We start from the raw sequence: 15158 nt of genomic DNA, 5'->3' as shown, positions 1-15158 counted from the left end.
TGTTCGACATATTTGAGGACTGCAAGGGTATATAAGCTTCGGCTTGCCGAAGCTAGCTTCCTTTCTTGTTTTGAACTTGAAATTCGAATTTTTATGTGTAAAACTGTGTGTCTCTGGCAGGTTAATTTTTATCACCTGCTATTACATACCTCCTTCGTCCGATCTTATGGACTTTTTAAGACACCGATCAGTTGTAAAGTCAATTTCGAGTTCTTTGTCCGATATGAATCATCTGGTAGTTCTAGGTGATTTTAATATATCTGGAACTACGTGGTCCTCAGATGATAATTCCAATGCTTTACAACCCATAGGCCACATTAAATTCATTGACTGTCTACTTGACATACCTCTGTGTCAGGTAAATCATGTTCGAAACTCATTGGATATCGTTTACTTGATTTGTGCCTTGTCCCAAATCCACCACCAATCACGCTACCTGAAGATATGTATCATCCTGCTTTCAAGGTGACTATAGACACTGGTATAACAGTTAAAGATAGTGCTATAAGGCTAAGCGAATTCTTCTTTTCGCAGGGCTAACTTTCTGAGACTTAATCATCTTATATCTGGCAATGACTGGTCCGATCTCTTCTCCTGCAATAATATGGAAGATGCCATTACAATTTTTTACTACATCCAATAAACCACCTTAGTTTAGCAAAGAGTTGACGCTCCTTAGGAAGTTAAAGTCCAGACTTTATAAAAAATATAAGATTTTTTGGAAAATACATAAGAGCTCGGTCCGACTTTACCATGTTTAACGCTCAGTGTTACAAAAATTATTCAGTCCGTTGCAAGTCCCAGTTTTTATGGGATCCTAAACAGATTTATAATTTTGTAAACACTAAGTGCAGATCATGTTCCTTTCCGCCTTCGCTTTCGTTTGAAAGTATGATGGCTAATACTGATCAGCCAATAGCCGATCTGTTTGCCCAATTCTTTCACCTCGCCTAACTGGAAAGCAATCGTATCCTACCCTTCTGTTTTAATAGATTTCTCCTTATTTGCTTGCCCTCCATTACTAATCGTAGAACGATGCTTGGCACTGTATTTATTCATAATCTTATACGTGGTGAAATTGACAGTCCTGACTGAGTAGACTAAGTTTCTTGGTTCCAAGTAGGTTAACTAGAAATTATGTTTCTTTAGTTTTAAATTATTGTAGATCTAATTATAACTTACATGGGCCATTCAGAGTACTTTGTTTTGACTATAATATACTGCTTTCTACTGACTCTCTGCAGCTCCTAAAGCAATTAGTACTAACATTTCTGGCCGCTAAATTAAAAAAAAAACAAATGTTCTTTGTTCTTTTGTATTTTGCCTTTTATTTCTGCATAGCTTTTAATTTTCTTCTCTTCTTTTTAATATCGCGTCCAAATTTCCGCGAATCCTGCCGTACGATACACGGCTGTCGCCCCTCGGGCGGTTGGGCGGGTGGTAGGCCGTAAGACTACGCGCAAAAAAAAAAAAAAAAATTAATGTTTTGGTTAATTATTGTGAAAATGTGCTGTGGCGGTATCGTCATTATAAAAACAAGGCCGTTATATACTTTAATTTCTACTATGTTATTATTATTTTTTGCGAAATGGTATCTGTATCTGTAATAACACAAAATTTGTCAACTCTGATTGTGCGAATACATTTCTGAAGGTTTAATATTTTGTTTAAATCCCTCTATCAGTACCTTTTCAATGTTCTTTATTTGTAAATAATGGAATAAGTTGCGGAGCTGTATAACAGTATTGTCGGACGGAACGTCTGCAGACAGAGAGGAGGGAAACCCGGGGTTTCCGTTTTTGGGGATCGCCTATCCTCGGCGGTTCTGTCGCCGTCTTTGTTGTTGTCTCCTGCGCTGTTGTTGGCGGCGGCGTCTCTGACGCTGGCGCTGTTGGCGCTGTTGACGCCTGCGCCTCTGGCGGGCCAAGCGGCGGCGACGGCGGCGCGCTGCCGCCCTGCGACGCCGAGCAGCAGCGCTGGAAGACGAGGAGGAGGAAGTGGTCGTGGTCGTGGTGGTGGTCGTGGTCGTGGTGGTGGAGTCGGAAGAAGAGGAGGACGCTTCTGTCGAGTCAGAGGAGGACGTCGCGCTGGTGGATGAGTCTGAGGAGCTTTCGGTGGAGCTACTCGAACTCTCAGTGCTCGAGGAAGAGCTGGCACCACTGCCCTCCTGGATGAGCAGCAGGCAGCTCAGGAGGGCTAAAAGCAGGACGTACTTGTAGCGCATTCTTTAGTTGGGTATCGAATAAACCATTTCATAACCCATTTATAGCTATTTAGTTCCGGAAACCTTTTGATCACACCCTACTAAATCTTCAATTGTAAACATGTTTTCAAGGTCCCAACTATTACGTCTTTTACCCCAATCTGAGTAAACATCACCAAGTAAAGCCAACAAAATAACAAAACTGTTTGCCCCTTGATCCAAATTTGCTATATAAGCCTGCATAGGCGATCAATCCGTCAGTCACATACAGCATGCGCTACTCATTCGTACTTGTCCTCGCAGTCCTCGGCTGCCTCCTCTTTGTGCAGGAGGGCAGTGGTGCCAGCTCCACGACCAGCACTGAATCGTCTACCACCACCACCACCACCAGTGCTTCTGACACCACCACCACCACCGCCTCCTCCTCCGGACACTACGACCACCACCGCCGCCTCCTCCTCGGACACCACCACCACCGACTCGTCCTCCTCCTCGTCTTCGTCAGCGGCCGCCAGGAGGCGCAGGCGTGCCCGCCGTCGTCGTCTGGCCAGGCAGCGCCAGCGCAGGGAGCGCAGGAGGCAGCGCAGAACCCAGAGACTGCGCCAGCAACTGAGGGACCAGCGCCGTGAAATCAATCAGCTGCGTGGATAAGTGCGGATGCTAACACATATCGATAAGGGAAATAAATTAGAATGCTGTAAAGCCGAACTAGGTGTAAGTGTGTGCTGTGACAAACATTTTATAATCGCCTGTAAAAAAATAAATATTGAAAAACGAAGAGTCATTAAGGATAATCATTTCATTTGTTGAAATTGTTTTCTTACACCATATGCATTTTTATTTTAAAATTTGTTATAAGTCAAGAAAAATCCTTTCTGTATATGTTGTTGTCAAATAATTAGGTAGTATTTGCCTCGCTAGAAAACGCAAAGTCTTATGCCCCCAGAGCTGATTCAAAATAAAAATTTGGTAGTTAAATAGATTTTAAGCATATACAAATCCATTAAAAAAATTCAAATTAATTTGCTACTCGTGTTTCAGGTCTTTACATCCGTTACTCGTAGAGTAAACTGTTTTTTGTACGCTATCCTGTATTTTTTAAAGAGAATTAATTTTCTTTTTTAGTCTACGTGTCTGTTTTTATGAACGACGATATCTCGATTTTTACGCAGCGCAAGTTAAGTAAACAAACAAACATTTTTTTGCTTATTAGATAAGAGTGATGCAAACGCAGCTTTACAAGAAGTCTTTAAGAGGGGTAAGGTTTTAAAGGCCTAAAGAAAGGCTATAATTGTGTTTTTATGCAGCGAAATAAGTAATTTTTTTTTTAAGCTTTATGACATATTATTGTTCAACCTTTGAAGAGTATTAGAAAAAAATTTTAATAAAAAATATTTAACGGATCATCTTAAAAAAAAGTGATAAGCGTTTTAAAGGATATGAATTTCTTGAGGTAATCAGGAGGAGATTTTTTTTGTTTTTTGCCTATATTTGCCTATATAGCCCCCTTCAAAAGTTTTCAGGCCAATTTAAATTGTTTTTTGAATTAACGGGTATATGGTAGTCATGAAACTTGCCTGTAGTGCACTGCCTTGTTTTTTCTATGGTAGAAATAAAATTCAGTTGTTTGATTATTAAGAAAAACAAGAAAGTTAGCTAGCTTCCTTCGAACAAAGCTATGACGTCTTTTCTATTTATTTTCCAAATTTTCGACTATTGCTCATATGACGGCTATATGATGTAGTCGTCCGACGTAGATGAAATTATATTCGGTATTCAAGAGTCGTTAGAAAACTCTATATTCCAAAAATCATGCTTGTCTGGTGAAAAACCACGATTTTACCATTTTATTTCCGTTATTTCTATATAGATTTTTCGATCTTTCCCTCGCAAGGGTTGATTCATAAAACAATTTTCAAGCATCAATATCAAAGCTACATTTTTATAGCCTTTCAGAGGTTATCATAGTTTTCGTCAGGATTTTTACGGTTTGGCACGTCTGTCCCTTCTGTTCGTTTTTATTTCAACTAGAATGAGGCTTTACCAGAACTGTTGCTACTGCAGAACGGCCGTTTAATTTAAAATTCGTATAACTAGAAAAAATTACCTTATAATTTGATTTTGTTAAATGTTGTATAAGTTTTAAACTGTTCCTATGGCGGCTATATGGTATAGCCTTTCGACCCGGATTGCAAACACTTTTGGAAAAGTTTCAGCATGGTATAATTAAAAGTGAGCGTCTGAAAGACAGAGGGACAGACTGACAAGCCTATACCCGCTCCGGCATTGATGCTGATCAAGAAAATTAATTCTTATGGGGTCGGAAGTTCAAGCGACCTTACAAGTATATCAGAATTTGAATTCACATTTAATAATGTTTGAAAAATAAGAAGCTGTGCAAACAATTTTGATTGTCGAGCACCAACCAACCAAGTATTTGCCGATTACATGGTTTGTTATTTTGTGCTCCAGATTGAGTATAAAAAGCCCGCCCTGCTGTGGAGATCACACACATCACAATGCGTTGTCTATTCGCTCTTGTCTTCGGCGTGCTCTTGTGCCTTCTTCTGGCGCAGGAGAGCAGTGGTGCCAGCTCCACCACCAGCACTGAATCGACTACCACCACCACCACCACCACCGCCTCCTCCTCGGACACTACAACCACCACCACGGCCTCCTCGGACACCACCACCACCACCACCTCCTCCTCCTCCTCCTCGTCCTCCACTTCTTCGTCCTCGTCCGCGGCGGCCAGGAGGCGCAGGCGTGCCCGCCGTCGTCGCCTGGCCCGCGAGCGCCGTCGTCGCCAGGAGCGGAGGCAGCGCCAGGAGAGAAGAAGGCGCCGCATGGAGCAGCTGCTCCAGAGGCAGCGTCGCCTGATTAACCAGCTTAGGGGATAAGCCGGGCAGCCCCACAAAGAGGCGAAAAAAAGAAATAAATTCTTAAATAGAGTTTAATTCTTTAAAATTAATACCCGATATTGATTTTAACGCTCCGGGCCAGGATAGATATCTCATCTCAACTTAAGCCATTCACTTTATGGCAAAAGATTTTAAATTTTTTGTTAAAATAAATATATTTCCTCAAATTTGTCTATTCACTTGTCTTTCCACTTTCACCACACGTTCCGCGTTTAAACACTAATCAATATATATAGTGACATATTTACATATCCAGTTATGTACCAAGAAATAAGAATATGCAGCATAGGCGATCCCACTATCAATCAATGTAAACAATCCACATCCAGAGCAGGCGATCACTAATCCTAAGTGGCACATTTACTCTCAAATTATTGTAAACAATCAATATCCCAAGCGGGCGAATTCGCTCCCAAACTTTTGTAAACAAAAGGCAGCACAAGTAAGATTTTTGTAACAAGAAATTAGTTTTAAGCTGAGATCAATGGACTAGCTGCTATGGCCTACGACTCCAGATATTATTAGTTAAATAAAAACTTAAATATTTAGGTTGGTTTTGACCACAAATTTGTTTAGGTTCATTATGTTTTCTTGAGAAACTGTATTTAAACTGTCTGATGGTTTTTGTTGTTTGAAAATGAGAGCCCTGACGCTATCCAGAAGACGCCATGAGTTGAGAAGATGGTCTATTTCAAGGCGTTCACCGCAAAGGCAGGCGGGACGTGGTGTTCCTGTGAGAATATGTTCGTGTGTTGCAGGAGCGTGTCCAATGCGAAGGCGCATGAATGTAGAACATGCCCGCTTTCCAAGGTAGGCAGGCAGAAAAATTTTTGTAAAAGTACCTACTATTGATGGAAAAATATCGGTGGTCATAAAGTTCCCATTCGCCAATTTGTATGTCCTTAAGGTGAAGACGAATTCAATTGAATTGTTGAAAGGTGTTAAAAAGAAAATACAGTTTTAGTCTCATGCCTGGGCGGCCTGATCTGCTAGTTTGCTGCCAATGATTCCTTGGTGGCTGGGGGTCCTTAAAAGAGTGTTTTTTGTTTAAAATGACCACCCTTGACAAATTTTTTTTCTGTTACATATTAAATTTATCAAAGAACAAAAAATCTTAAATATATTACAAAGGAGGCTGCCATCTGTAGAACGAAATGAAACCGTTTTGCATTGTCGCCTGGCTGCTTGCCTTGGCCCCATTTATGCAGAAATCCATCAAAGCCACGCCTGCTTGGAGGCCTAACCAGGCTGCGGCGCATTTCACACGCTTCGCCGGAGTTCTGCAACTCGAATTGGCACAAAGGATGTCGGGACAGCCAGGACGAGGGCGGGAGACAGACAGGATGCCTGTTCCCCCACCGACCGAGGCGAAAGTTTTGGCTTGCAGAGCTGGCAAAAAAGTTTTGCCGCCGGCGCTGAGGCCGCATTAAATTTGTGGCCAAATATGATTTCGTGCTCGCAGAGGAGGGCTCGGCTTTAAAAATCTGTGAACAGATTTATCTCGCCAAAGCTGGGCACGGATCCCGTGATCTTTCTGCCGCCCACCTAACTGCCTAAGTGCGCCTAAATGCAATTTTAGTTCCTTGCCAAAACTTTCGCCTGCTTCACCTTTTTGGCAAAAGTTTGTTTCAAGTTCTGTTTTTGTGCCTAAGCCAAGCCAAAGGCGGTGGGAGCTTGGGGCTTGGCCGGCCTGAACTTTTTTAATTATTTGATTTATCAAATAGCAGAGGCTGTTTTTGCAGCGGTGTGAGCGCGGCTGTTCTCATCTTTTGGCTTCAGTTAACTTGTATATATATTTATCCTTATTTAAAAGTTAGAAAGCGCCTGTCTGCTCCATTCGGATATCAAACCATTTTCATTGACAAAAGCGTCTGACACATAAATCGACGACTGAGTAGAAATGTGAGTTGAGAAGGTCAAGGCAAGGGGTTAGGTAACAGCTCCCAAAGATCAGCAAACATCGAGTAGAGCTCGAAAAACACCTGTGTGGAATGCAAACAGAAAACACGGCCGCCGCTCGCTATCTGTTTTGGTGATATCGCTCCGATTCGACGGAGAGCGCTTTCCAGTTTATCCCGGGCTGCTGGCCACCGACAACTTCTGGAGCGGGGAATGTCTTTGGCCTGGATCGTGTTGCTCGCCCTGCTAATCTTGGAGAGGAACGGAGGTGGGGCACTTACCACCGGTTCCCTGCACTATGGTCCACGTGGCTCCCGCCATTCGTCCGACTTTGCGCAACGGAGGTCACGTCGGATTGTGCGTATTACCAGGACGGAAAGAGCAGTAATGAGGCCCCAGAAGACCGAACATGCTAAGTTTGTGAACAACTCTATTTCGACATCGGGCCGGACTGAGTATAACATGTGGCAGGTGCTCAGGGCCGATGGGCGAGCCAACTTATATTTACTGTTCTTCACCATCTACATCAGTTACCTGGTCTACGTACTGTTTTAAGATGGTATTTTTGCAAATAAACATCCTAGTCCCAAGTTGTATTGAATGTGCGATACATTTTCTGTTTGCACAATTTTATTAAAATGGAAATCATTTGCAGAGTGTCACATATTTTTTTTTCTAAAATTTCAACTAATGCATGGGCGTCTTTGAAATAAAATGTCTAGAGATCGGATTTAAGAAAAGTAGAGTGTTTTTAAAGCTCGTCGTGTACGACCCAAACGTAATCGCATGCCTAAATGCTATTCTTTATTTTCGGTTAGTTTTTTTTACATAACTTTTTCCAATAAAATAAAACCGGTGAAGGACTCTTATAATGCTTTTATGCATAGTTGGCGTCAAGTGGAGAAAAATAAAGTATTGTCCTAGAAATAATCAAACATGATGATAAATTCATTAAATAATATTTAGACAATGATTTCACGATTGACAACTTAAAAAAATCATTTACATGAAAATAATCGATAATTATTATTGTCCGACTTATTTGTTAATATACGAAATACAAAGAAATATAATTGGAGAGTGGATATTGATGTGGAGCAGTTCTTCCCTGCAATAGATTCCGTTGCCGAACTACCCCACATAGATGTAAGGCATTTGGGATCCTCTGCCAGTTAAGCAGTTCATCAAGTCCGCTACATGTGTTGCCCGTACGGACACACACAGTATGCTAAGTGACCCCGCAACCTCAACGACTGTCCAGGAGCATTCCGTTCGCAGACGGGAGCTTCGCTGTTGCTTTCGTCAACTGCGACATAATTTATGACGCTTTCATTAAAAGCGACAAGCGAGGCAAACGCCCACACACAATCACGGCGGGGTAACGAATGGCCAAAGGAGTTGCCCCGCTTGTGCGGGTGTGTGTTTTAAATTTGTTTCGGGCAGGCCGAGAAGACAAGCGGACTCGCAGGGAACTCGGTTACGTGTGCCAGACAGTTGTCACAGGCAAAAACATCGGTCAGGAGTGGGGCAGTCAGGACAGGAGTGGGGTGGCCAGGAGTGAGAGGAGGGCCGAAACGTCGCCGACATTTCACCCCAAACGGTGTCAATTTTTTAATGTCAAGCGTTTAACTGGCGTACCGTTGCACTCGGGTCCTGGTCGGAGGCTTCCGTCGCGCTTTGACATAATTAAAGGCCATTAATCACGTGTGCTGATTCAACAACGCCCACTCTGTGGCCAGCCGAAGTGGGGTGTCCGGGGGACAGGGTAACCGGACCCCGGTGACCTCCCAAGGGTTAATACAGCCACTTGAACCTCAGGTTGGGTCGGCGGCCCAGGTCGGATCAGATCGGATTCGGTCGAGAGGGGTTGAGTCGTTTTGGGGCAGCATTTAAATTCGCCAAGCCCCGTCAAGACATGGGGCTAGTGTCCTGCCACAAATTGTGCCCGACCGGACAATTTGCTTTTTCAGATGCTCCGCTTCGTTGGCGATTTGCCTCTTTTCAGTTTCGCTCGAATTTTTTGCCTTTTTATTGGGTAACATTTGGGCGTCAATTAACGTTCTTTGTTGTGGCGTTACATTGGACACATTTTTTGGGGCTAGAGTCACGGCCACGGTCACATCGATGGACGTGGCCATAGCCATACAGATGCCGCGTAGATTGGAAATGTCGCGTGGATGTTGCGCTTCACTGCGCCTCAGTTGGTGGCGATTCTGCAGGGGCAAAATGACTAAAAAATCTTAAATTAACAGGCCAAAGCGACTGCCCTATGCCCTCCTCAAAAAAGGGTCCAATCTTAATCTGCATTAATGATCCTAATGAATCACTGATTTGAGTGGATTTACTCTTTATTGAATAAAAACTGTTCAAATACTTTGGTTCTTAGAAATTAGGTAGAAAGCTGGAATTGTAGCGAACACAATGCAGGCTTAAAGAGGTGCAACGATATGACAAAACAAGTTCCAATATATTCACAACAGCTCGCAGTTACACACATTCATCCAAAAGCCCGAAATCCCAACAGAGGCACAATGTACATAGATACCAAAAGATATCCCCAGCATGACGGCAGCTTCGGCGCTTATATAGACTTATAGTCGCGCATATTGACCACGAGTGTGGTGGGGCGATGCGACAGACAGCTACACCTTTGCCGGACCGACCCACTCACTCCCACAGGGGATTGATTTTTAACGAGCATGAACTGGACGCGCTATCAATTCGTTTTTTCTCGCCCTTATGCGCTTTAATATGGGCCGTAAAAAATTATGGAAAACACTTTTTAATGCACCAAAATATCTACCATTTCAATGTGGGAAGAGTTTTTAAACAATTTAATTGAGTTTTAGTTACTGAAAAGTAGGGTACAGCTGAAAAGTTGAACCGCGTAGAAGAAGGTGTTATAATTTTCTTTAAGGGTTTACGAACGTACAACCATAAAAGATACATACATACAGAAATAAGTGCATATCGAGTGATTTGCTGATCCGCATCTCTTACGAGACGTCAGTTTTTCTATTGCATGTAGTACAATCGTACATTCGGACAATGTAAAAATGGCACATATGATACATTAAATGAATTTGTTTTGTTTAATTCTTGTAGACTTGTACTCGATCGAAGAGTACTAGCGCAACAACGCTTTACTTTGTACTATGACCACGTTACCAACATTAAACAATTAAATTTGATTGAGAAGAGTCCAGAATCTTTTGGGATGCAAAGTATACCTTGGCCGAAAAGGTATCCCCCAGAACTTTAGTAAGAGAGTCCGAAATAACTCAAGAACAAATCTGACCGGTAGTGCAGGATACTCTCAAATGCTGACGAACTGGAGTGGCTTAGGCAACATTGGTCACTTTTTCATCTCAACGATCTATTCCATCTTGGCGATCGAGCACTCATAAAATAAAACAAGAAAGGAAACAAGCTTGCAGACATCAAACATATCAAACAAAATACATAAAGACTAAACAACATTGTAACTATGACAATTTTTCTATTAATTTTCCATATTTTCGACTGTTGTTCATATGACAGCTATATGACATAGTTGTCATGTTATGAAATTTTATTCGAAATTCAAGGTCATATATTCTCAAAATTATGCTTGTCTGATGAAACAACGACGTTATTATTTTTTTCCTTAATTTCTATATGAACTATATCATATATAATATTTTTATGAAATTTTTTTCTCGATTGAAGGGAAGTAAAAAACTTGATGCTCTAAAAATGATGCTCGTGGGATAAAAAACAACGACGTTATAATTTTTTCGTCACACGTATTTCGATTCAGATCGTGATGCTGATTTATAATATATATTATATATATGTACTTTATGGGGTCTGAAGTGTCTCCTTCACTGCGTTGCAAACTTCTGACTTAAATTATGATACCCTTTACTCTGCAAGGGTAAAATGAAGTCAAACCGCAAAGTGTATACGAGGGGGTATAATAGGCAATGCCCCAATTCTTTAGCCGCTATCAAGTTGCAATTTGAAAAACCCAAAAAAACCGAAGTCCGCTGAGTCCCAAAAAAGGGTGTAGGTATCGTTACCACGGAGAATTTTTCGTTTAACTGTATTTATTTTAGTGTATCAGATTTGTATGCCATGATAAAAAAAAAGTTGGAACTTTTTAAATAAAAAGGTTTTATTTGGTGTTTTGCCGGCACAAGGTCTGGGTGATATTTAAAACACAATTTATGTTTTTTGACCAATATATTTCGGTTGCTCCTCGGCAACCGTCTTCAGGGTAACTAATCGAAAACAAAAAACAATCAACATCAAAAATACACTTTTTTGTTACAGTTTAAAAATTTACATACTTTTGACACGTCTGCGCCAAGTGACGTGGAGTTATAAACTAAACCTACTTCCCTAACAAATGTCTATACCTATATGTATATGCGCGCAGTTTTCTGTGTCCGTTTTGTAATTCATCCTAAAGTTTGTCGGCGTGTTGATTATATGTAACATTTCCATCATTTAGCGCTTCCTGTAGTGTTGTTCTTGCGCCAAAAAAGAGTTTTTTTTTTTAAATCAAAAGCTTCCAAAAAGAAATCATTTGTTTGAAATAAAGAAATTATTTGGTAATTAAACTTTTTATTTAATAATCTTGATTCGTGATAACAGTTCCGTAAGGGACCAAAAACCGATTGTTGGCAGCAGAGGAGACTGGTTATTTTATGACGTATTTGACGTTTGACAAAAATTTTTTGAAGCGTTGCAGTTACGAAGCGAAGCAAGCGCAACTTTATTCTGTAAGTGAAAATAAATAAAAACATATATTAAATCTATGCATAGAAACACTTATTAAGAAACTCAGCTGCAAGTGTGGAGAAACCATTAAGGGTAAGGTCACAAAATTGTCCTTGAAAAAGTATTGGTTTAAATTAAGACTCTAAGAGAAATGAGTTTATCTTAAATATATCGATAAGTAAAATACGTATTCATATATGTATACGTTGGATAAACATATCATTTAGCTGAATTAGGTATAATCGGTAACATTATAGGAAATTAGTAAAAAATCTGGCTTACATGTTATTAGGCCTCCATGCATTCTGCTCGACACTTAGCAATAAAAGATATAAAAAAGTTATCGCAAAGCAAGAAAAGTACTTTATAGAACACTTTACACACTAAACTACACTTTAGTTGTTAAATCTTCTTAAAAAAAACTTCTTACTATATATTTGTGATGACAGCAAGGGTATATCAGCTTCAGCTCGCTGAAACTAGCTTCTTTCTTGTTGTCTTTTTTAATTCACCTAGAAGCTTTTACATAGCGTATGAGCTATTAATGTTATAATTTCGCTAATTTTCTTTCCAAAAATAAGTAATTTTCAATGAACGCTACTGAGCCCTTTGAATTGAGCAAACACAAAAACCAAACACGAATCTTGAACGAAGTCAGCGACAGAACCAGAGGCAGCCAGATCCACCATGACACAGAGCCATAATCCCAGGACAGGCCAATCAAATCTTAAAATAATACACTAAGCACTCAGAAGTAGCGTGGGTGTAGCGAGTGTTTCGGGGACTTAGCCAGACCAAACATTTAAAATTTCCAGAAAGCGAAGCCACTTTGCGGCTTTAAGCTACAACAACGGCTCTAAGTAGCAAAGTAAACATGGCATAGATGTCGCACTCGGCCCAAAGGACCAAAGGGGGAGGAGCAGGGGACTATACGGATTGCAGAATGGATCCCGTCCACAGAAGGACCACCCAGTGAGAACTTTGTACAAGGAACGCCTCGCGGGCAGTTCGCACACACTTCTCCTGTTCTTCAGCTGGTCTACGTGTTAATTTGGTTCGACGTAATTGTAACTTGACATGCATGCCGGGGCGGCGGTGGAGTTTTCGAGGTTAAGGGGTGAACGGCAGAGAACCCAAAGCTGGCAAAAGTGTTTTAATTGAATTATTTTCATTGTCGCCCCAGCTCGAATTTGCCTGCTGGCATTATTAACTTTTCTTGTTGCTGCAATTTATGCAAACTTTCTAAAAAAAACACTCGCTCGCCCACATTCGCACAGCCCGAAAGCCAAGCACAAAAAGTTAAATGAGTTAAACGAGCAATTTTATGAACATGACGAAAGTTTTGCGAATGCTACCAAAATGCGAGCAACGAAAAAAGACGACGAAACGTTCGATTGCTGTGAGTGTTTGAAAGCTGAAAGTTTACCAATGTTTAGCCCGCGGCCACCCCATTCCATTCCGGTAAACACCTTACAAATTTTCCTTCAAATTTGGCACAGGACCCGAACACGTAAATTAATATATTACGAAAACTTAATCCTTTGTTTCAAAACAACAAACGAATATATCAACGGGAATCATATTAATTTAACGATGCAAAGATACTTGGATATATTTAAGTTTATGCCAAGGACTTCATAGAAATTAAGGGAAACTAAAAATAAAAGTTACATCCGCTGTTATACGAACTTATACCTACATACAATTTATTTTGACTTGATTAAGGTCAATTTTAAGCCGACAACTGGCATTTAATAATTTGATTGATTGTTATTTATATACATATATATATATTTTTTTCTATCAACAAATAAATTTAGGTACACTTGTTACAGCCTAACAAAAATTGTTTCTACTTACAAAAGTCAACTCATAAAATCTAGTTATCCACCAACACTTGACCTGTCACATTTAAATAAGGTTCCCCGCAAACCTATTTTTAAGTAAAATAGAACACCCACCAGATCAAAATCCTTTTCCACTATTGTGCCCATTCTTATCGCATCAGTCGAAAACATTTTCAATTTCAATAGCCTAACGAGTTGCTGTATCGAGTTGTTTTTTCTCTTTTGCCGGGGGCAAGGCGCATAAAAATGTTGGCACAAAAAGGGCAAATGCAAATTCCGAAAAGCGGCCAAAAAGGCAACAACGAAATAAGCCATTCGCACTCTGCTGATACGGAGTATCGGAAAGGAGCTACTGGCAGGGAGCAGTCTAGAACGTGTGTGTGGGCTCTAATTCAAAGGCCAAACAGCAGCCACAATGCCAACAGCCACACATCCCCCTGCCAGAATAGTCAGCCCTATTCCAAAGCGATGGCAGCAACGCGGAGGAGCAGATGAAGAGGGCGGGGAGGTGGCACGATGTGCAAAATGTTCTTAATTCTCAATTCATATGCAAATTTATTTTATCGCCAGCGCTGGCTGCCGGCTGGAAGCCTGACTGGGTGGTGTGCTGCCTGCAACAACAATGAAGGATTTTGGGCGGACCGAGTCCTCCAAGCTCCTTTCGGAACCCACAAAGCCATTTCAATCATCCTACACTCGATTGGAAGTCAGCAGAACGGTCGTGGTCGAGGGGTTTCGTCGCGTTATTGCTTGTAACTGTGCTCTTCATCCAGAACCTGATAATTGATCGACGGCATTAGCTCATATCACACACCTAAAACAACAAAACGAGCATACTTGCCAATTTAACTAACCAATTTAAAACTGAGAGACTAGTTTGCGTAGAAACAGACAGGAGAACAGACGGACAGTAGTACAGGCGTATTTCGATTCATGTCGTGGTTCTGATCAAGAATGTATATACTTTATGGGGTCTGAGGTGTCTCCTTCAATACGTTGCAAACTTTTTACTGAAATTATAATACCCTTTGCTCTGCAAGGGAAAAATAATGACTGCACTGATATATATTTTAACTTTTTTTTTAACTTTCAAAATAAAAGAGATACACACCAAAAGATGTGTAGTTATTGCACGCAGTATGTATGTAAGTCGGAACGGGCCGGTTCGGCCGTCTATATCGGATAGCTCCCATTGATCAGAACGACTTGATTTCTTCCATATAGCGTTTTCTAACCCCTATTGAATTTCGGATAAAATTTTATCAAAATCTAGCTGCATTAGAAAAGATCGAAAAATGTATATAAATAATAGGAAAAAAATTAGAACATCATCAGGTAAGTTCGATTTTTGGAATATAGAGTTTTCTAACGATTTTTGAATTACGAATTACCAAAATCGGACAACTATTTCTTATAGCTGCCATATGAACAACAGTCGAAAATATGAATAATTAATAGAAAAATCGTCAAAGCTTCGATGTTGTTTAGTTACATATTAAATTTTATCAAAATCGGACGACTATA

The 15158-nt window shown here is 40.7% G+C and overlaps 3 protein-coding genes and 1 pseudogene across 3 annotated transcripts; 3 read left to right on the top strand and 1 right to left on the bottom strand.

The window, feature by feature from the left end:
- Positions 1–1661: 1661 nt before the first annotated feature.
- On the bottom strand, positions 1662–2231 carry LOC122320011 (osteocalcin 2-like). Its single transcript, XM_043207935.1, has one exon. It carries the CDS (start codon positions 2222–2224, stop codon positions 1811–1813), a length of 414 nt encoding a protein of 137 aa, XP_043063870.1. The 5' UTR covers positions 2225–2231; the 3' UTR covers positions 1662–1810.
- Positions 2232–2468: 237 nt separating this feature from the next.
- Positions 2469–2997, top strand: LOC108088751 (annotated as a pseudogene).
- Positions 2998–4722: 1725 nt separating this feature from the next.
- On the top strand, positions 4723–5286 carry LOC122320012 (protein new-glue 2). Its single transcript, XM_043207936.1, has one exon. The coding sequence runs from the start codon at positions 4723–4725 to the stop codon at positions 5101–5103; it is 381 nt and encodes a 126-aa protein (XP_043063871.1). The 3' UTR covers positions 5104–5286.
- A 1766-nt stretch (positions 5287–7052) lies between these two features.
- On the top strand, positions 7053–7668 carry LOC108088752. Its single transcript, XM_017186700.2, has one exon. It carries the CDS (start codon positions 7237–7239, stop codon positions 7576–7578), a length of 342 nt encoding a protein of 113 aa, XP_017042189.1. The 5' UTR covers positions 7053–7236; the 3' UTR covers positions 7579–7668.
- Positions 7669–15158: the final 7490 nt, after the last annotated feature.

The sequence above is a fragment of the Drosophila ficusphila genome, unplaced genomic scaffold, assembly GCF_018152265.1.
Source record: "Drosophila ficusphila isolate 14025-0441.05 unplaced genomic scaffold, ASM1815226v1 contig_106, whole genome shotgun sequence".
NCBI lineage: Eukaryota > Metazoa > Arthropoda > Insecta > Diptera > Drosophilidae > Drosophila > Drosophila ficusphila.
The sequence above is the reverse complement of the archived record's forward strand: the minus strand, read 5'-3'. Positions and strand labels throughout refer to the sequence as shown.

Coding starts and splice junctions, on each gene's coding strand:
- LOC122320011 (XM_043207935.1), bottom strand. CDS start 2,224: ATGCGCTACAAGTACGTCCTGCTTTTAGCCCTCCTGAGCTGCCTGCTG.
- LOC122320012 (XM_043207936.1), top strand. CDS start 4,723: ATGCGTTGTCTATTCGCTCTTGTCTTCGGCGTGCTCTTGTGCCTTCTT.
- LOC108088752 (XM_017186700.2), top strand. CDS start 7,237: ATGTCTTTGGCCTGGATCGTGTTGCTCGCCCTGCTAATCTTGGAGAGG.